Genomic DNA, 22,019 nt, shown 5'->3' on the forward strand with positions numbered 1-22,019 from the left:
CACTGATGACAAACTTAAATTATGAAGCTGAGAGAACTGATGAGCTCGCACCTTGCACGTATTATTTCATGCTGTGTCAAGAAAACAGGCTCAATTTTCATCTTTACCTTATTGCTTTTCAATAAAACATGTTACCAAAGATTGAAAAGTTCATGAAATTAACAACTTGGCTCAGTAGTAAGGGCACAATATAAGCATTTGGTGGCAAAAATCAGTGGCATAAGGAATGTTGTTCTTTTAAAATATTATGAATTATTATATTTTAAAATTTAATATTCATGTTCCACAGGTGTTAGCATAGAACAAAGACCTTTTCAGGTGACTCACTTTATTTTTATTTGCAGCCTTCAACTCTCTCAATCCTTCTGCCTCAGCATTCCAATGGTAGAACTACAGGTATACACTGCCATTCTTGATTAGAATGAAAACATTTCTTATTTTAGTTCTGTTTTAGGCTAACATTCTTCTTAGAAAGTTGCATAAGTAATTCTTTTGTTCAATGTAGTCACCCATTTTCTCCTAGAAACAGTGCATCTGGAAATAGCCATTATTTAAAGTTGCTTTTTATTCTTTGTTATTACATTGCTGCTGTGTGACAGAATTGGTAAAGAAATAACAGGTAAAAGCAACAACTAGTTCATGAGTTCACATTTTACATTGGGATTTGAATTTTGTTTATGTGATTATAAATTAACAGACTATTTTCCTGTGGCCACAGCTATCAGGACATATAAGTTCTGGAAGAAAATGTACCAAATTTACATTATGAATATATTTATAATCTATATTTTGAAAATATTAAAAGTTGTTCCCATTGCTATAAAAATAAAAAAAAAACAGGCTTAGAGAGCTTTTGCATGAATATGCTGAAAAGCAAGCTTTTTCGTGCACTCAGAAGGCCTGGGGGTTCAGAGATTGACAGTGGACAGAGACAGAGATGTCAAATCGGATAGTCTTTACAACAGCTGGGATGGTAATTGCTTGACTGCGTTGAGATGGGTGGGAAAAGGACACAGGGCATACGCTTAAGAAGACAGCTGTCTAGGAAAAAGCTGTGGGGAAGATGTTATGATCTATTGTCATCTGACTGAATTTTTGAGCCACGCTTTCAACCTTTCAAGACCGTATATTTTGTAAGTTAGGAATATTGCCACTAGGTGGCAGCAGCATGCAGGGCTACATTTTGTTTTGTTAGGGAATGAGGAAAAACAGTTGTGAAACATGTGCAGAAAAATGAAATCAAATTATGTTTCTCATTATCACTAAAGTTGATATCATCACATACTCTGAAACAAAGCGCTTGGGCTTACTGGGCTGTGATCAGGCAGAGTTCTGAGTTCAGGCAAATCACACTTGAAATTCCGCTGCCGCCTGTTACTAATTGTGACCCTGGGCGAGTTCAGTCACCCTAAAATGGGTATTGCCTGATCGTGGTATAAATTTGTTGTTAAGTAAGTGAGACTTGTCAGTATAAGCATGCCCTCAGCAGCTCTATTTTCCTTAAAAAAAAAATCCTTCGAGAAAGAAATGTTACGTCAGACTTTTGGAGGATCGAGCATGAAGGCATTTCCAACATGAACCTTCAATTCAAGGATAAGGGGAGGGAGCAAGACAAAAGCTCCAGATGGGCATGGCTGGGGTACAGGTGAGTGCTGCAGAGTGTACTGCAGCTGCGTGTGCTCATAGCTGTTTGGCTGCTCTACTGACCTAGACTAACGGAATAATACTTTTTTTCTTCATTTCCATTTATTTATTTTTTCTTCCATAGGACTTTGTTTTCAGTAGCTTCTGGACCACACTGCTCCCATTTTGTATTCTTAGTTTAATTTTTCTTGCATGTAAATTCTGTGCCTAGGCTAAGCCTTGATTTGTCATTTGTCGTGTGTGTGTGTGTGTGTGTGTGTGTGTGTGTGTGTGTATGTGTGTGTATGTGTGTGTGTATGTGTGTGTGTGTATGTGTGTGTGTGTGTGTGTATGTGTGTATGTGTGTGTGTGTATGTGTGTGTGTGTGTGTGTGTGTTGTACCCACTATGGTGAGTGCTTAGAAATATTCACACACTGTGTGAATGTGAGTGTTATGGAGAATGCCGCTGCATGCATCATACATTTTCTCTGTGACTTGAACTGTGTGAAGTTAGAGACTTCATTCCTTACAGCCACATCAGTACAACCAAAATCCAAAATACCTCCGCTAAAATAAACACACACACACACACACACACACACACACACACACACACACACACCAAACAAACAAAAAGACCCAAAGCATAGAAAAACAGCTTACATGTACGTCACACTGATTCCCACAGTATATTGCTATGGTCACAAATCTTGACTTGTAAATGGTCATTGAAATGAGTTATTGGTCTGGTTCAAGATCTCTGGCTTCTATGACACCATCAATCTTGGATCCTCTTCAGGACTCCTGGATATCCTGTTGTTGCCCCCTGTCATGGAGATTCTGCTGCTTTGGGTCAGCAGGACCAGCCCTTTCACATGTCCCAATGGCTTCTCGATGATAACTGTGCTGCTCAGTCAAAGCTGGGGCCCAGTTTCCAAAGTGCTGCAGCCTGTGAGGGGCTGGACCAGCTCTTCCACTCTCCCCCTCTCAGGGCTGGCTCACTGGTGCCAGCTCCCCGGTGTTGCTCAGGTAAGGTGCAGGGCCTCCTGCTCTCTGGAGTGCTGCAGTTGATGAGGGACAAGACCAGCTCTTCTGCTCTCATGATTACATGGCCAGCTTTCCCGACTACCATGGGTGGCAATTGGGGAAGGAGAAAGAATATTACCCCCCTCCCCCACAACCCTATATAGATGAATGGTGGGGCCAGCTCTCTTGTGCTTTCATCCACAGAGCCAGCTCATTTGTGCCCCACCCCCAACCAAAGCCAGCCAGTGCAGGACCCACTCTCCTGATTGCTGCTGCCAGTGGGAGGTGAGGACAACTCTCCTGAGAGCTGCAGCCAGTGAGAGGCAGGGGGCCAGTTCTACACAGCTCCTGGACATCCATGCGATCCCTAGCACCTGCCCTGAACAGGGACTGATGGGCCCCATGCTCTCTAGTGGTAACAAGAGCCATGGGACCCCTGTCGCTGCATAGCCAAGGACCCAGACATATCCCTCAGCAGTAGCTTTGGCTGGGAACTTACTATGGTCCCATGTGGCGGGGCTGGCCACTCAGAACAGGCCACTTGTCTAAAACCTCGAGACCCTAGTTCCCTCTCTCTTCATAGTGCTCAAGCGGCTCCTCTCTCTCTCTCTTTCTCATGTGTCCACCACATACTTGCACACTGTGGTTGCTGCAGGCTGGCCACACAGCTGGAGCGCTGCCGTGTGACATCCTCCCTCATGCTGTGTGGTGTGGCAGCAAGCCGGTGTCTATGGCTCATCTATGTCAAAAGCTGCAATGTATGGTGGTAGGCAGGGCTCTGTGTCTGTGGCCTGCCTGGGCCTTCAGGGCAGAGGGCTGTGTGGGGAGCCATGCCAAATTCTGCCATGTCAGAAATCCTGTGCTTAGGCTGGATGCTGTGACCTTCGAGTTGCTGACCTTTGCCTCATGAGGTCTGGTGTTCTAGGCTATCCTTGGACTATTTACCTTTGAAAGAAGTAGGGAAGTCCCAACTTGGAGCCACCCAGAGGATCAAGGAAGTTCTTACAGGGAACTACTCAGAGAACTAGGAAGTTCTACAGGGAGCGATTCAGGCTATTGTATTCTTGCGTGGGGGCTTGGGTGAGTGAGATTAGAATAGATCCTATTGACTTTGCTCCCTATATATTCTTACTAGTCGGGCATTAAAGTGAATCTTGATCAGAAATTTCCTGACTTGATTCATTATTTCTCCCGTCTCTGTATTCTACTTTCAATCCCCACTCCCTCTTTCAGGTGAACCCTGATTAATGATTTTTCCAGCGACAGGGCAGGCCTGTGGGTGGCTTTCCCTGCCTTCACCACATGGGGAACACAGATCTTTGTCTGTCTTCCTCCTCCCTCGCTGCACCACCTGGATTAGATTAGATTAGATTAGATTAGATTAGATTTTTATGTGTCTTTAGGGATAAATCAGCTTTGGCCACCAAGCCAGGCATCAAACTAGAATGCATGAACAAAGGACTGCCATCCACTGTGCCCCTGACTGACTGATGTAAGAACACCATCACCAACGAGTCCCTTGGCCCATTGCCGGGGGGGGGGGGGGGTGAGGAAGTAGGAGCTGATGAAAAAAAAATCAGTTATGTTTTTCAGTTGAAGTTATTTGCAAGGTTTAAGTGGGCAGTGGATGTTACATGTTGACATGGTTCAGACAATAGTTCCTCAGTCCAGGAGTTCTTGGTGTCCGGTCTAGTCATTATGTTATTCTCTTAGTAGAATAATTTTTTTCTTTTTGGTTTTTTGAGACAGGGTCTCTCTGTGTAGCCTTGGCTGTCCTGGACTCTGAGCCTTGAACTCAGAGCGATCTGCCTGCCTCTGCCTCCCGAGTGCTGGGATTAAAGGCGTGTGCCACCACGCCCGGCCCTTGTGGCGCACGCCTTTAATCCCAGTACTCGGGAGGCAGAGGCAGGTGGATCCCTGTGAGTTCGAGGCCAGCCTGGTCTACAATGTGAGTCCAGGACAGCCAAGGCTACACAGAGAAACCCTGTCTTGAAAATACTCTTAGTAGAATATTAACTGAGAGAGCAATTATGGCTGCTGGGTATCTCTACTGTGTAAGCCTCATTCAAGCCCCATCAACAGTATTTGACTTCAATAAATGCTGATGGGCAAACAAACGAGGATAGTATGGTGTGTACGCAGATTTAGTTTCTAATGGGAGGGCATAAGGGGCTTCAGGGTAGGGATAAGTATTAGATTGCCTTTGGAGGGAAAAATATGGTGAGAAAAGCAGCTGACGGGGGCAAATTGGGGCACTGCTAATGGCTATAGATTTTATTAAAGCCATGGGAAGTTATAATGAAGTAAATAGAGGCAGAGAGAGAGAGAGAGAGAGAGAGAGAGAGAGAGAGAGAGAGAGAGAGAGAGAGAGAGAGAGAGAGCGCTCAGTGAGTAAGTGGCACTTGCCACACAAGCCGGGAAATCTGAGTTCAGTCTCCGAAACCCAAGTAGAGGTGAAAGGAGAGAACTGACTCTCCAAAGCTTTCCTGACTTCCACACATGCACGGCAGCACCCCCACCCCCGCAATCAAGGATGCACATGCACTCATACTCCCAGTAAAACATAAAAAAAAACGAAGTAAAACGAGGAACAGACTAGAAATAAAGGGAGAAGAATATGCAATGAAGGCGCAACATGGCAGTATTCTTAATATTGGGTAGAGAAACATGCAGAAAAATCTGAAGTCCTAACTAAGCAACCTACAAACAAAAGCAAAGCCACTATTAGCCATATATGTAAAGGTTGGGATAATAGAAAATAAAATAAAATAAATACTCGTGGAGTAAATTTGGGGTCAGTTGAGTGTACAGACAGATTTCTCAGATCCGTTCTTCACTAGGTGCTGTGTAATAGGAGCGAGATGGAGTCCCCGGGTCTCTGTGACCTTCACACTTTGTGTGCTGTGGTTCTGGTGTGTGGGGAAGGGAAGGTGGCAAGTCCTTCCTTGGTGACATCTCATCTTGCAGGGTTGGTGTACGTGAGGAGCAGCACTTCCGATGAGGCTTCTACTGTTGCCCAGACAGCAGCTCGACCCTGACTTAATAACTTCACTTACAGAGCTTTTCCCTTGCAAGCGTAGAGCTTAGGGCGTGCTAGCTTGACTGTTTCCTCACAACCATTCTTGGCCTCTGAGGGCACCAGGCATGCATGCATTACACAGATATTCATGCAAATAAAATACTCACCCACGTTAAAGAGTGATAGGCTGTGTCCAGTATCAATCTTGAATGAGTGCACTTGAGTTATTTTGATGTCAGTAAGAAGGGGCTAGCCCTCCCAGGCTGGAGTATCTAGCTACATAGATACATAATATAAACATGGCTGCTGTGGCTTCTTTGATATGTTTGACTTTTTGAAAGAGGGTCTCTCTACATAGGCTGTCCTGGAACTCACCACATAGTCTAGGATGATTTCTGCTTCTACCTCCCAAGTGCTGGGATTAAATGCATGTGTCACTGTGCCCCGCTGCTGTGAATTTTTATTTCATACCCCAGGACTCACTTGTAAACCTTTAGGGGTCCTTTAAATGGTGGACGGCAGACCCAGCCTACTAGGTACCTTGTGGAATTTCTCTAAGACTTCAGTTAGGTGTATGTTCATTCCTGGTAGATTCGCAATGCTTGTCACTCTGCCTGATGTTAAGTAGGGACTCAGTTTGCAAACTAAACAGGTGATGCCATGGGTAATGGGACTCCTGGGTTCTTTGAGTTTTATGTCAGTCTAGGAGAGAACATAAACCAGGAAATTTCCAATCTATACTAGCGAACTCATAAAGCTTAGAAGAACTCCCCAAACATAAATGTTTTAACCTGAATCTAAATATTTTATATGTCTTGTGAGCTGAACTCTTATCTAAGCCCTGAATATATACAGACTAAGATCTCCCTAGTGGCAAGGCTAGCAATGGCAGTAGAACATTTAAGACCGATGCCTGAGAATTGGAGATGGTTCATAGTCAAGGGATCCTCGAGTATTTTTCAAAAAATGAAACTACCTGGTTGGGTACCCAACAGGGACCATTAGACCACAAACAAAGAGACAAGAGTAAGAACATTCTGGACCAGTCTTTATGTCTGTGTAGGGTGACTATGAGACCCTTGTCCCTCCCTGGAACCTGAATTGGCAGACAAGGGGAACTCAGAAACGCAGAAGCAGTTGTGTCCTCAATTCTGAAGATTCTGTGGCCAGGAGAGCACGTGAAGACAGACAGTCCCCACTTTTCAGTTGTAGTACAGGCTAAAGTAGGCCACACGGTTCCGATGCTTTCTGAAGTCCTTGTCTGTAGACAACTGCAACGAAAGAATGCTGTCTGATTCAGTGTCCCGGCAAGCATCCTTTGCTTCTGATCTTCCTGACTAGGTGAAATGGAACCTCACAGGCTGAATCCTGTGGTCCAGATAAAGCGCAGCTCGGTAGTGACTGAGCCGTAGTGATTCAATATTCATGATGACTGTTGTACAGAGTGTGTTCGCATCATACTCTGGCATTCATAATGTGAGGAATTATTGGCTACTTGGAAAAGTTTGAGTAGTTGGTCAGAATCTTGAAGGTAAGGACTGTATGTTTAACTATGTGCTACCCCTAGGTCCTAGCACATGTAGCCATATATTAGGCATTTAACAAATAGCCGTGGATTTAATCCTAAATTTCACTCAGAAAAAAAACTCCATCATTCTAGAATTATGACAGCTAACTCATAATAACCATATATTCTTGTGTATTGTATAACATGTTTTTCCCATATTATCTTAGTTATTTATTGTTACAACAATGCCAGATAAATTGTATCATTAAATTAATATTAATGATTAAAAATTGATATACAGAAAAAGACCTAAAGACTGCATAGGAAGCCACTACTGTACTCCTATTTGAGGACAGGCAGTGCTTCCCATGCTCTTACCCAGAATGCTCCCCTCTTTTCCAGTGATGTCATTTGTATGTGATATGTCAGAAAGAGCAGTGCATCAGGAGTTATAAATATGGATTGCAGCTGCCCAGTCTCCTACTCATTACTATCCTCAGCCTCTTCCTAAGTTATATAAGATATTTCCCCTAACAGATTAACAGGAGCAGTTAAACCCTTACCTAAGGATCAATAAAATATGATATTTGGTCAGTCATAATTATCTATAAAGAGCTAGTGCAGATGAATTGCTCTCCAAAAAGATCCTCACATTGACACACACACACTATATATATAATATATATATACATATACATATATACACATACATATATATATATATGATCATGAACTTTCTAAAGTTTCATTACAGATTTCTGGTTAAGAACAAATAGTGGGGGCTGGAGAGATGGCTCAGAGGTTAAGACCACTGGCTGTTCTTCCAGAGGTACTGAGTTCAATTCCCAGCAACCACATGGTGGCTCACAGCCATCTATAATGTGATCTAATGCCCTCTTCTGGCCTGCAGGTGTACATGCAGGCAGAGCATTGTATACAAAATAAATAAATCTTTAAAAAAAATAAAATGGGCTGGAGAGATGGCTCAGTGGTTAAGAGTACTCGCCGCTCTTCCAGAGGTCCTGAGTTCAATTCCCAGCAACCACATGGTGTCTCACAGACATCTGTAATATGATCTGGTGCCCTCTTGTATGCATGAAGACAGGGTACTCATATAAATAAAATAAATCTTAAAAAAAAAGAACAAATAGTGTTTTAAAGGCCAATCTTAGTACCTCAGCTTTTAGAGTTCTTTTCTCTAGACATGGAACCTGAGACCAGTCTGGAGCTCCAAATTTCATTGGCCAAACAACTTTTGGGGGTGGCCTCCTCTCTGGATTGTATGTGCCAGGGCTGGAAATAAATAGAAATAAATAGATATGATTGATGATGAACGATGACTTTCACTAGTCCTTGGGAAAACGAGACTAACCTTTCGCTGCCAGGCAAACATAAGTGTCATTTGCCTGTTGCTGTATTTCTAATTAGGTTGTCAGTGTTAAAGAGAACTAGCCTCAACATCCAACTAGGGTAAAGACAGACTCTAGTTTAAAAATATGTCTGTAACTCAATGCCCTTATCTGAAAGACCAGAGGATCCCAGAAGAGCAAGTGATAAGAGACCCAGCATGGTGATGGGTTAGCACTGCCTACAGTTTGAACTTGGTGAAATACATTCGGAGACAACCTCGCTACACTACAGGGACAAGCAAAGCAGAACCAGTTGCGTTTCTTGACAATGAGATTATTTTTGGATTACCAGTGTTTGCAATACTCTTATAGACTCTATTGTGAGGAATAGCTTAGAGTAGGTACAGAGTCAAGACTAACACTTAAACTTCCTTAGCACAAGCTTGGAAAAGTTACTTGCACTCTCTGGTTCTTGGATTTCTCACCAGTTTAGGAAAGACTTTGACTATTTCTCTGTACTGAGCGGTTTCATAGCCATCTAGAATAAGCCCCACTAAACCCTACCAGCTTTTCAAGGCCTAGACTCTGCATTTTGTCCCTCTTCTGTGTTCATATTTCCTCCCTTCTCCCTATACCCTAGGCATGAAAATGTCCTCCTTTTCTATTTCATCAAGTTCCTTCCCAACTTAAGAGTTTTGCACGTGCTGCTCTTTCTTCCTGGGATGCTCTGCCATCACATCTTCTTCACAGGAGTGGCTTAATCAATTCATTCCGATCTCAGATCGGGTGGCATTTTCTGAGTGTTTTCCTTAACCATGTCAGAAAAAGTAGCTTCTAGCCCATCACTCTACCATATCTTCATCCTGTTGCAATGTCTTCATAGGATGACACCGGCTTACCACATGGTCCGGTGTGAGCATCACAGCCTTAGCTCACAGCTACTGTCCTGACACAACTGTCATGTGGACACCCCTCCTTTCACTCTCAGAAGTGTCTCACCTTCACTAATAAACTATATGGCTAGTATCCTTATTACTGTTGATATTTTCTTGAGTATTTACTTCTCATTCTTTGGTTCTAAGACGTCATCTCCAGGAGATCAGGATTCCTGTTTGATAGGTCTATTGAATGACTTGTGGAGGCTACAAAACCACCTGGTACATCGGTAAATATCTATTGAATTAATAACTGGCTCTATAGTTACATAGCACCAGAGATGAGGGACCAGAGAGTTTAATTCTTTAAAGATTTAGCTGGGAAAGTTTGGATGTAATTTCTGCTTTCTGTGATTATTTTTCTACATCTCTGAAGCAGTAAACATACCCAGGATAGGAAGTGGCCTTTTCTTCATGCCTCGGTCGAGGCATCAAGACATTAAATGGAGCGAAGTTTTGCTTGTGTTTTTCATTCCCAGTATCAACTTTCTGGTACATTCCTGGGTATGGTGTCACTTCCTGTAATCAGAGAAAAGATAACACACGATCCATTTCATCACAATTCATTGAAGATTAAACAAACCGATCATTTTCATCCTGTTTGTAAACCAGCTACAGTTCAGTGTGTCAAAGAGGTAGAAATGGACTTATGTAGGCAAAAACCTAGATGCAGGGATGGTTCAGCTATATAACAATATGGAACACAGAAATATACTTAGTATGGGTGAAGAACCAAAGTAAGTTGGTACAGTCCACCACTGGAAGATTTTTTTAGTTCGTGTCTCCAGTTCTTGGCTGTCCATGTCAAAAACACCAAGAAGAGAGTAGGGTCTTATTTAGCCAGGGGGTATAGCTCAGTGGAAGCACATTTGCCTGGTACAGTCTATGCTCAGAACTGCATCAGAGAAAGGAGAGCAATAAGGAATTTTTTGTTTTGCTCGTAGTTAGATTTGAAACCTAGTCTCTCTCTTCTCTCTCTCCCTCTCTCTCTCTCTCTCTCTCTCTCTCTCTCTCTCTCTCTCACACACACACACACACACATACACAGAGATGCACAAGCTGAGATTTGTCCTTTAACTGACAAGATAATATGACATATATAAGAAACATAGCTTCTGTATCTTAACTTTAGGTTATTAAAGCCCTTTCTCGGCTCCATTTCTTCAGTGAGCTGTTTTTCACTCTCCCTGGGCCACTTACCTGCTTACAGTGCTAACGCCTCAGCTTTTTAATGTTGCCACAAGGACCACGCGCAATCCCAGAACATTACCTTGCTGACTGGCTTAAACCTCACAGCTGTCCTGGCTCCAATAGCATAGCCTTTCGTACTGGTCGGAATTCGAGTTAGGTTATATGCCAAGCCGTTCCACTTCCAGTGGAAGGAAGGGGGGGGGGGAGAGAGATGAAGAACATGAGCAACACCATCATCGAACAGCCTTCAAAGTGGAGTGAGTTTAGCATGCTCCTGTGTAGTCTTTTCTGCAAGACACTGCCCCTTTCTCCCCTTTCTCTTGATTCTTTTATAGTCAAAACCATACAGCTGAACAACACAAGCGATTTTGCAAAGTGGTGTGGCTGGATAGATGAATACATGGAATTTCTTTGAATTCCAATGGCTTCCATCCTTAGAGGCTACAGCAGCTGAATTTAATTTTATGGAAGGGTCAGCCTCAGGGATGTAACTAAACAGAAGGAAACTGACATCAGCTCGAGGGGATGTTGTAAGTGAAGATGGAGCAGGGATGATCTGAAGACAAGGCTTCAGCTGGGGAACGGAGAGTGCGGAACCACGGTCCTTTACACTGTAGAGCTGTGGCTGTGGAGCAAGAAGCTCCTTCGCATCTTGGGGCCCAGAAAAAAAAAAGTCACACATAGAGTAGATTTTCTACCAGAGCACTTACGTATCCTTCTAAACACAGGAAAACCGAGACCCACCTAAGGGGGAGGTGAATACTCACGTCACTCGCAGCGTAACACCCAGGGCCTGTGTGAGGTGATCCCCTAAGAGGGAGAAACTTGTTCCCGAACCAGGTTGCGGGGTAGTATTGAGGAAATAGTTTCCTGTGTTGACGTGTCCCAAAGGAATAAATATCCACCTTCCCTAAAACAAGAGGAGAAACTCCAGGTGAGCATGTGAGTGGAGGGAGGTGGGCGGGGCGGGGGCGGGGGGAGGGCAGGTGGATCGGAGGACCCTGCTGCCAACTTACGTAAAACAGGCGTAACTCCTCGGAGCGGGGGAGCAAGGTTTATCTCTTCCGTGTTCATCTCTCCTGTTCTTCTTTCCCCTCTCCCGCTGTCTATGCTGTAATCCTCTGCTACTCTCTTCACCTACTCTGCTGTAGCACATCGTGCAGGGTGCTAGGGTTCGCGCTGTGTACTACGTTGCCAAGGGAACGGAGCAGCAAAGATCCAGAGAGGTGGAGCATGAGGCACTGAACGCGCCTGCGCAGCAGATTGCTTAAGGCATTGGTCACTTCAGATTTGGACTCTAAGGATACCTTAACACAGCCTCTGGCCTGAAGGTGGAGCCTGCTAGGCGCCAGGTGAAAGAGCTGCGCTGGTGAGAGGGTGGCAAATTGCTTTGGAAACGCCCACGAGAAACGCACTGCTGTAAAGCTAGGGACGAGGGGTTCGGACCACCCTAGGTTTGGATGACTGGGACCAGGGACGCAGAAAACCTGTATTGACAAGTAAAGAAGTTGTACTGCTGGACAATGACAGGGCCAAAGGATGGAAGGTAAGATTGAGCGAGGACCATAGCAGGTCCTTTTTAGACCCATTTTTTCTTTTTCGTCAGGCCCGAGATTCATTTACTCTCTCTTCTCTCTCTCCCCCACTTCTTTCCTCCTCCTTCTCCACTTCTCTCCCCTCTCTCTCCCTTCTCTCTCTTCCCTTCCCCCCTTTCTCCTCTCTCAAAATTTCTAAGTCTCATTGTGCTCGTAATTCTATTGATAGGGTTGCTGAGAATTTTAAGGCTGTGGGAACAAAACCATACAGTGTGTGCTTCCTAGCAGTTGGCAATGTGAAAAGTTTTCCTCACTGACTATAACAGCCAATTAGCCTCTGAGCTCTCTCATCCTAACGGGAAGAAAAATGTCATAGTTTCACTATATTTTAGGGTAGCTTTAGGAGTTGTCTAGGGATGGGAGGAAACAAGGCACACTGCTTGTCTGCTCCTTGCTGCTGTCTCTTTAAAGATGATCCTTCAGTCTACATGTGTTGTATGTTAGCACCTTCTTCAGAGATAATTTTACAGATTTATTTAGTTTTAAAGATGTATTTATTTTATTTATGTGTGTGTGTGTGCGCGTGTGTATATATATATATACACAGTCCAATTGTAAGTATGTATATCACTTGTAAGCAGGTGCCTGTGGAAGCCAAAAAGTAGGTGTTGGCTCTCCTGGAACTTGTGGACACTGCGAACCTAACTTGGGTTCTCTTCAGAAGTAGCCATTGCCATTAGCTACTGGGCTATATTTCCAACCTGCTTTTACACATTAAATGAAAGATTTTTTTTTTAAAAGTCAAAGTTGGGCCTGTTAGTATAGGCCTTTAATCTCAGCTACTCAGGAAGCTGAGGCAGGAGGATGACAAGTTCCAGGCCTTCTTGAGCTACAGAGTGAATTCAGTCTCACTAACCGAGACCTACCTCAAAATAAAATGTGAAAAGAGGGCTGGTGATGTATGTAGCTCAGAGAGACTGCCTAGAATTCATGAAGCCCAAGGTTCATTTCCCAGAACCATGAAATAAAATACTATTTTGGAAATTTGCAAAAGCACACATTTGCATTTAAAGCACTACATTTTTGTTTTTGTTTTTTGTTTTTGTTTTTGTTTTTTTTTTTTTTGGTTGTTCGAGACAGGGTCTCTCTGTGTAGCCTTGGCTGTCCTGGACTCGCTTTGTAGACCAGGCTGGCCTTGAACTCACAGCGATCCGCCTGCCTCTGCCTCCCGAGTGCTGGGATTAACGGCGTGAGCCACCACGCCTGGCTAAGCACTACATTTTTAATGACACATAATTACAGGTATTCATGTCTCCACAGGTTATTTAAGTACATGTGTGCATCGTGTAATATTCAAACCAGGAAAAACATATCCATCTCCCCAAACATTTGTCATCTCTTTGTGCCGAAACTTTCAAATTTGCCTTTGGGCTGGGGAGAACATTTTTTTGTCTAAACATTATTGGAGTGGATGCCCTTGGCCAGTGTACCAGAGTGCTTAAACATCCTGTATTGCAGCGCCTGTTCACACAGTGAACTGTTCTGTGGAATACATATTGTCCAAGAGTCCTTCTGAGGTCTACAAAAACACAACCGGGAAAGAGCCTATTCCCATAGCCCAGCACACAGTGGTTCGAGGCAGGAGAAGTAGAGGTCAAGGATATTCTTAGCTACACACTGAGTTTGAGGCCAGCCTGGGTTATATGGGTTCCTGCTTCAAACAAACAAACAAACAAACAAACAAACAAAGAAACAACCGTACAAAAGATCTATCTATCTATCTATCTATCTATCTATCATCTGTCTTCATTATCTATCCATTTTTAAAACAAGAACTAACCAAGCAGTTGGGCTATGGTGGTGCACATCTTTAATCCTAGCAGGGACAGGCAGATCTCTGAGTTCCAGGGCAGCCTGGTCTATAGAGTGAGAACCAGGGCAGCCAAGGCTAGACAGAAAAACCTTGTCTTGTATTCTGGGGTTTATTCCGTTGTTGTTGTTTTGCTTTTTGAAGTTCCTTATCAAGGAGGTATGATTTAAAGCTATTTTTGAGGATTTTATACATGCACACAATGAAATAAAACCATCTCTCTGCCATTCCCTCTTCCAACTCCTCTCACGCTCCCACTTCACCTCCATCCCAACTCTGTAACTTGACCTTCTCTTTGGTGACTCATTAAGTCAGTGCTGCCCACATGTGTGTGTGGATGTGAGCCAGTTATTGCAGCACGGGGAAGTATCAGCTGCCATAAGGGAGCTAAACTTAAATGGACTAAAGACTGGGTCTCAGGGGCCGGGCGTGGTGGCGCACGCCTTTAATCCCAGCGCTCGGGAGGCAGAGGCAGGCGGATCGCTGTGAGTTCAAGGCCAACTTGGTCTTCAAAGTGAGTCCAGGACAGCCAAGGCTACACAGAGAAACCCTGTCTCAAAAAACAAAACAAAACAAAACAAAACAAAACAAAAAAAAGACTGGGTCTCAGGGTCCTAGTATATAATTTACTCCAAGAATTCTATAAAAACATGATTATGGTACCACTAATGATAAAGAAAATTTAAATACATGTTGGCATTAATTTAATAATTTTCACTTCCGTTTTTGTTTTAGGAAGTAATATGTTTTCAAAATGTTAACATTTTGTTAAGATAATTAGTTTTAAGATGATATTTTCATTTTAATTGTCACAAATATTTATATGATACAGCATGACACTTCAATACATGTATAGGATGTATAAAGATCAAATCTTCATTGTTTGGATAGGGGGCATCTAAGATACTGAAAAATAGGAAGAAACTTAAAAATTAGCTACCTAAGAAAAATACTGTCATTCCAGCTTATAACAGAGTGAAAAGCATGAAAAGATAATTCAAAACAGAAAAATCCCTGTTTAAAAATTTTTATTCCTGTAATATGATTACATTGCTAGATAATCTGATTCTAGAATAAAAGGAGAAATAAATTAATTAAATGCTCATTTGATATATAGCTCAGGCTTCAAGGTTAGATGGTTTGTTTTAGCATGCTGATCATGTACTAATTTGCAGAATTCCATGCCTTTAACAATTTGCTGCTTTTAATCCTTTTCTCAGGAACAAATTATTGCCTGGATAACTTATTATGTCCCTTCACATTTAAAAAAAGCTACATTAATATGTAAGTTATAAAGGTGTTAGTATTTCTTCATTGAATCTCTGATCTGGCCTTAAACATGTGTGAATGTAAAGTCAAAACTGAAGTTGTACTCCCTACCACAAATTTAAAACTGTTATTAATGGAACAATCTCTTATAGCCATTCATTATTGGCTTGGGTTATAGAACACAGTATGATGTAGTAAATAACTTCTTCAAAAGGTTTGAAATAACAAATACACGAAGGCTTTTACTTACATCTGGTGGGGTGAATGTGTATGATGAGAGATTTTATTATATTCTTTTACTTAAGGAAACTCTGATAACAACACATTATAGGCAATTCTGTGCCTACAATATTAAGGATTTAAGATTTTAAAGACATAGTCAACCCACAGAGAAGTTTGATGCTTTTCCTGACCTATGAGGTAATAGCCCAACTTAGTTATAAGAAAACAAGATGGAATTCTCTTTGTATAAAGAGTCATGTCAACAAAACAAAATGATAGCCTGCAGACTGGGAAAAGATCTTCACCAACCCTATATCTGACAAGGGGCTAATATTCAAAATATATAAAGAACTCAAGAAATTAAACATCACGAAACCAAATAATCCAATTAAAAATAGGGTACAGAGCTAAACAGAGAATTCTCAACAGAGGAATATCAAATGGCTGAGAAACATTTAAATGCTCAATGTCCTTAGTCGTCAGAGAAATACAAATAAAAACAACTCTGAGATTCCATCTTACACCTATCAGAATGGCTAAGATCAAAAACTCAAGTGACAGTACATGCTAGAGAGGATGTGGAGAAAGGGGAACACTCCTTCATTGCTGGTGGGAGTGCAAACTTGTACAACTATTTTGGAAATCAATCTGGTGCTTCCCCAGAAAATTGGGAACAGTGCTACCTCAAGACCCAGCTATCCCATTCCTGGACAAAAGATGCTTCATCAAACAAGGACATTTGCTCAACTACGTTCATAGCACCTTTATTCATAATAGCCAGAATATGGAAACAACTTAGATGTCCCTCAACTGAAGAATGGATAAAGAAACTGTGGCACATTTACACAATGGAATGCTATTCAGCTATTAAAAACAAGGAAATCTTGAAAAATTCAGGCAAATGGATGGAACTAGAAAAGATCATCCTGAGTGAGGTAACTCAGACTCAGAAAGACATGCATGGTATATACTTATAAGTATATAAATACACCATAGATGTCTTCTGAGAGACTCCACCCAGAGGGAGATAGGGACAGACACAGGGACTCGCAGCCAGACACAAGGTGTAAGTACTGTGAGTTGTATGGAAGAGTTGGGGGGATGGAAGGACCTGGTGTGTGTGTGTGTGTGTGTGTGTGTGTGTGTGTGTGTGTGTGTGTGTGTGTGTGTGTAGCTCCACAGGGAGACTATCAAAGGCTGGGTGATCTGGACCCAGGGGGCCTCCACAAACTGATGCACCAACCAAGGACATTGCATGCAGAGGACCTAGACTCCCTGTTCAGATGTAGCTGATGGACAGCTCATTCTCCACGTGGGGAAGGATGGGGGGAGAACAGGCAGGGGACTGCCCCTCACAGGAACTCTGGTGCCCACGCTTTGATCACTGCTCCTTGGTGGAGATGCCCTGTGAGAACACAGAGGAAAGGGATGAAGACTATCTCAATGAGACCGGATTGGCTGTGGTCAGATGGTGGGGAAGGAGGCCCCACCTGTCAGAGGGCTAGGGGAGGGGAATAGGGTAGAAGAAGGAGGGAGGGCAGAAACAGGAAGATAAGAGCAAGGGATTTGTGTAAATGTACCACAGTTTCTTTATCCATTCTTCAGTTGGGGGATATCTCGGTTGTTTAGAGAACGATGCCCCATTCCCTTTAAGGGGGGGGCGTCATACAGGTTTCTGTTTGCTCTCTTGGTCTAATAATGCTTATTCTCATCGAGAGGTGGTCATAAGTCATTATTGGTCTTATACAGAGAAACAACTAGGTGAAATAAAGGGACGTCTTTCTTTTCCTTTATCTTGCATGCATATGTAAGGAGACAGGAGCTGAAAAGAAAGTAAGTGGGATATAGGAACATAAAGGGAGGATAGAACACAAGCTAGATGATTGAACCTACTTCTTAACTCAAGGCCTTAATTGTTACTCATAATGAAGGCTATGTCTAAGTCATTGCTATAGAATTTAGTATATTGATACAAAACATGAGCATATCAAATACTTGTCAGATTTTAGCACAAGAATATATATCTTAAGTTTAACAGATATGACTTTATTGCTATATGAGGTAAAATAGTTGAATAAGGTCCCCAAAAGCCTCAGAGACACACAGACTATGGCATTTAAAGTTGTTTTTATAATCGCAATTTTTTTTTTTTTGACAACAAGACAAGTTAATTCCTGACAACACCCAGCCGACCTCAAAGAAGATGATTAACATCAAAGAGCCCCCTTATGGAGATGGCTTCAAAGGTGGCAAACCAGACACTGGGCAAAATATTCTCGTACCTGCAACAAACAGAATCTGCCTTAAAATGGGCAGCTTAGACGCAGGCAGTATTCAATAGTTCCTGCCCTGCGAACAAGTCTGGCAGAGATATTGGGTCAGAAAGCTGAAGATGAGGCTCCAACGTTATAGAGAGTGTTGGGTGATGTTCAGGCAGTAAACCATCTAAGTCAATTTGTACATTTTGGAAGCTGCTAATCTGCACTGCTAGTTCACTCAGGAATTTAAGTTTTATTCCTTCTCAAGTCTCTGAGGGGCATTGAAGACAAGACAGTATAGTTTTACATTCAAGTTTAGTTGGTTAGGGGATAAGATTGTTTTAGATCAAGATAAAGAAGTTATTAGAGTTGAGATAGGATAGATATTGAATTTCACTCAGAAATTTAGACCCAACAAGACAGGAAAGACGTTTACTTCAAGCTGGACAAATACAAATAGCCAAACCACTATGAATGTAACATTTATAGAACTCATGATTCTCATGATTGTCACATGGTTCTCCCTGCTGTGTGTAGTTTGTTTTATACATGTGTAATAAAATAAATGTATTAAAAAAAAGAAAAGCCAAAAATAAAAAGAGCAAGGGAATTGCAACCAGGATGTAATGTGAATAAATTATAATAAAATAACAAAAAAATAAGCTTCTTCATGTCCTTGCTTATTACTTTATTGACTCTGAGACTTTTTGCACTGACTCATCATGCCCTTAAAGACATTGTTATGGGATCACTTTTTAACTCTCAACCTATGTTTCAGGAAATAAATTTTTTTCTTCTCATATTTTTTTTGAGAATTAAATTAACATCATTAGTGACATGAAACATATCTTGCAAAGTACGCTGAAAATAGGCAACCCATACAATACTCAGCATTGGTAGTCTGGTTTGCTTCAGACAAAACTAGCTGAAAATGGGGGTGGGGACAACTAGACTACACAAAGAAGGGATTGCATGGGAAGATACGATGAAGAAGGCAAATAGAGTGGTGCGGCTACAAAGTACTCCCACACCTAAGGCTCAGGGAACATTGCAGCAGAGGTAGCAGAAAGACTCTAAGAGCCAGAAGACCAGGGATTTTGCTCTGAGATCGTAACATCAAAAGCTACACCTGTAAAGTCTCACCAGCATGACTGTCCAAACATGTACTGAACAAGGATGACACCAATGAAGATGCCAACCTAGCCAGGAAAAGCTCACAAGGCCCCAACCCTACACAATGAACTCCAGGCAACTGAGGAAAGTTGGGGCTAAGGAACATCTGGGAGAAGTCAGGGGAGGAGAAAGGATATACTTAAAATATATCTATCATATGAAAATAATTTTTTAAAATAAAACTTCTATAAAGTTAAAAAAAAAAAGCAACGTGATGCAATGGACCGTGGAAGACACTAGTAGGAACAAGGTCTGGCCTGTATAACTAGTACAATAATGTAGCATTGTTGCTTTCTTAATGTTGATAAAATATCCAATAATGTGACATAGTGACCACAAAGGGAACCAATGGAGAATGCTTGAGAACTGTCTCTGTGCGTTCTACTATTTTGTGTGTGAGTAAAATGAAATCTATTTTGACTCTTAAAAAAAGACAAAGCCAAGAGAGAAATATGAACAGAAGGGATACTATTATCCAGTTTATTCTATAATGCTTGCAAGTAAAATTACAAGAAAATCTTTATGACTTTAAATGAAAAGAAACAAAACAAAATTCAGCAGATAAAATGTAGTTTGTCATTTCCTGAAACAAGTTGTAGTTATCCCAGGAATGTAAGGTTTGATGTAACATTTAAAAGTAAACTCAATATAATTTATCATATTAGCAAATTAAAGTTAGTTATTTTAATAATAAATCTCTTTATGAATTTGGAGACACTTTCATAACCTTATATTGTTAATAACCAACATGTACAAATATACTTCAGGATAAAAGTTTGAAAAATTTTATCCTGAGATCAGAAACTGGATAAGGATGAGCACTCTTCTCGTGTTTATAAGATGTTGCAGAACAGGTGAATCTGAGCACACACTGATATATGTTGGAGATATAACAAAAAGGAAATACTAACATAATGATGAAACAATCATTTGGCCACCATCATGTGGATGTTTGGACAAGCAATTGGGAATAGATGCCAAACTCCTGAGTTCTCCAAGAAGCAGGATGTTTGTGCAATATAGGAGTGTTTTTTGTGAGTTTTTTAAAAAAGAAATATATCAACTTAGCTAGGCTATAGTTTGATTATTTGATCAACATTTTAGGGTTTACTGTGAATAGAATTTGGACATATGACTAAAGTATCATCAGTTGACTTCAAGCAAAGATCATTCCATTAAGCCTGAATGGGCTTTTGAAGGTGCCACTGAGATACATCAGGAGGATGATAACATCAGGCCATGTAGTGACCCAGCCTTTCGATGTTTTGGACTTGCTTAGGCAATTCTCCCAATCTAAAATGCACCCATGGTGAGGATCTTCCTGCAGATAGTCTTTTAAAGACCATTAAGCATTTGAATGGCAGGGGAAAGGCTGGGGAAATTATTGTGGATTTAAAGATTTCGATGAAACATCATAATGGAAGGCAACACAATCTCCTGGGTGGGATCCTAGATGAAACAGGGTTATGACAGTTGGAGAAATTCAACGGTGTGTGCGGGTTTAAGGGCTGTGCTGTGCTGATGCTGGTTTTCAGAGCGGTAGAGTTGTATGTTTGTGGTGCAAGAGAGCACCTCCTGAGAGTTCACTGGAGGCTTTCAGGGTGAGTGGGTATCGTGTCAGAAAAAGTGTATTCAACACAATACAGACAGACAGACAGACAGACAGAAACACAGACACGCGCATGCGCACACACACACACACACACAGAGAGAGAGAGAGAGAGAGAGAGAGAGAGAGAGAGAGAGAGAGAGAGAGAGAGAGAGACAGACAGACAGACAGACAGACAGACAGACAGACATATATATAGAGAGAAAGAGAGAGAGGGGGGCAGGGAGGGATACAATTAAAGAATTGGGATGAAAAGGTTGTTCTTTGTGCAACTTTTTAGGTTTGAAATCGTTTCAAAATAGTAACAAAGAAGTAACAAAATAGAACAAAGAAATATCATTTAGAAAATGAGAATGTAAACCAAGGTGTCAGAGACAGTAACATCAGCGGAGCTTCAAGGCCTAAGGCATTCAATGGGGAACCACTAAAAGGTGTGACCACCGAGTTCTTGAAACATGGCTCGTCCAAGTTAGAGAAGCTGTGTTAGTCTGTACTCTTCTGTTCTGACAAAACACCCACAAAAACGACTTAAAAAGGAAGACGTGTTTGTTTTGGCTCACGGCTTTAAGGTTTTCATTGTGGTTACTCAGCTGAGGCAGGACATCATGGCAGCAAGTGGAGAGCTAAGCTGTTTACTCAGTGGCAGCTAGGATGCTGGGCCAGGGGTGTGGGGGAGCAGGGACAAGCTATACTCTCAAAGGACATCTCCCCCAGAACCTGCTTCCTCCAACTAGACCCATTTCTTAGTTTTCAGAACCTGCATATAGTCCACCAAGATCTGAAGTTATGGGTGTTTATCAGAGAGGCCAGAGCCCTCACGATCCAGCCAACACCCAAAGGCCCCACTTCTGAACACTGTTCATTGGGATCAAGCCTTCACATAAGCTCTCAGAGATGTTTCAGGTCCCAAACACCACTAAAGAGTGAAATGATAGTATTTGCAGTTAAGTCAACATATCATTAAAATTAAATTCTTGTGTCTTATTCTTTTAATGTGGCTACTTGAAAACAAAGTTATACACAAGGCATATCTTGTTTTGTCTCTTTCTTTCTGTTTTCTCTTTTAGTTTTTTGAGACAGGGCTTTTCTGTCTAGCATCAGCTGTCCTGGACTCACTTTGTAGACCAGGCTGGCCTCGAACTCACAAAGCTCCAGGCGGAGCTGCCTCTGCCTCTGAGTGCTGACATTATAGGTGTATGCCACTGCACCTCATATGCTGTGTTTTATTGAATAGCTCTGACCTAGAGGCTATGGAGTGCTGTTAAAAAGTAATAAAAATCAGTTCATTTAATAAAAAAAAAAGAACAAGACTATAGTTTTAACTTCACAAAAGAACATTCAGATAATTGGCAAGTAGATAAAGGGTGCCTATCCAACGACTTAAAAAAGCAACACACTTTGAAACTGAAATGAGATAGATTGTGAAATAGTG

At 41.9% G+C, this 22,019-nt stretch overlaps 2 protein-coding genes across 5 annotated transcripts in view; one reads left to right on the top strand and one right to left on the bottom strand.

The window, feature by feature from the left end:
- Positions 1-6,700: 6,700 nt before the first annotated feature.
- CIMAP3 (ciliary microtubule associated protein 3) overlaps positions 6,701-22,019 on the bottom strand; it is a 20,723-nt gene continuing 5,404 nt past the window's right edge. Inside the window, exons 1-6 of one of the 2 annotated variants that reach the window (XM_084757237.1) lie at positions 11,668-11,832; positions 11,419-11,561; positions 10,731-10,829; positions 9,849-9,979; positions 8,352-8,469; positions 6,701-6,940 (exon numbers count right to left, since the gene is read on the bottom strand). In XM_084757237.1, coding sequence (XP_084613363.1) covers positions 6,872-6,940; positions 8,352-8,469; positions 9,849-9,979; positions 10,731-10,829; positions 11,419-11,561; positions 11,668-11,725 — 618 coding nt within the window. In that variant the 5' untranslated portion in view covers positions 11,726-11,832 and the 3' untranslated portion in view covers positions 6,701-6,871. Of the gene's footprint in view, positions 6,941-8,351; positions 8,470-9,848; positions 9,980-10,730; positions 10,830-11,418; positions 11,562-11,667; positions 11,833-22,019 lie in introns of those variants that run through there. The other variant, XM_084757236.1, reaches the window with a different exon arrangement.
- Positions 11,924-22,019, top strand: part of LOC311583524 (acidic mammalian chitinase) — an 80,888-nt gene continuing 70,792 nt past the window's right edge. For all 3 annotated transcript variants that reach the window (XM_084757206.1, XM_084757209.1, XM_084757208.1), the window contains exon 1: positions 11,924-12,197. Coding sequence is in view for 1 of the 3 variants with exons in the window: in XM_084757208.1 (XP_084613334.1) it covers positions 12,191-12,197 (7 nt within the window). In the remaining 2 variants the exon portion in view is untranslated. The remainder of the gene's footprint in view (positions 12,198-22,019) is intronic.

Source organism: Acomys minous (genome assembly GCF_964271855.1).
Source record: "Acomys minous genome assembly, chromosome: 14".
In the NCBI taxonomy this organism is placed as follows: Eukaryota; Metazoa; Chordata; class Mammalia; order Rodentia; family Muridae; genus Acomys; species Acomys minous.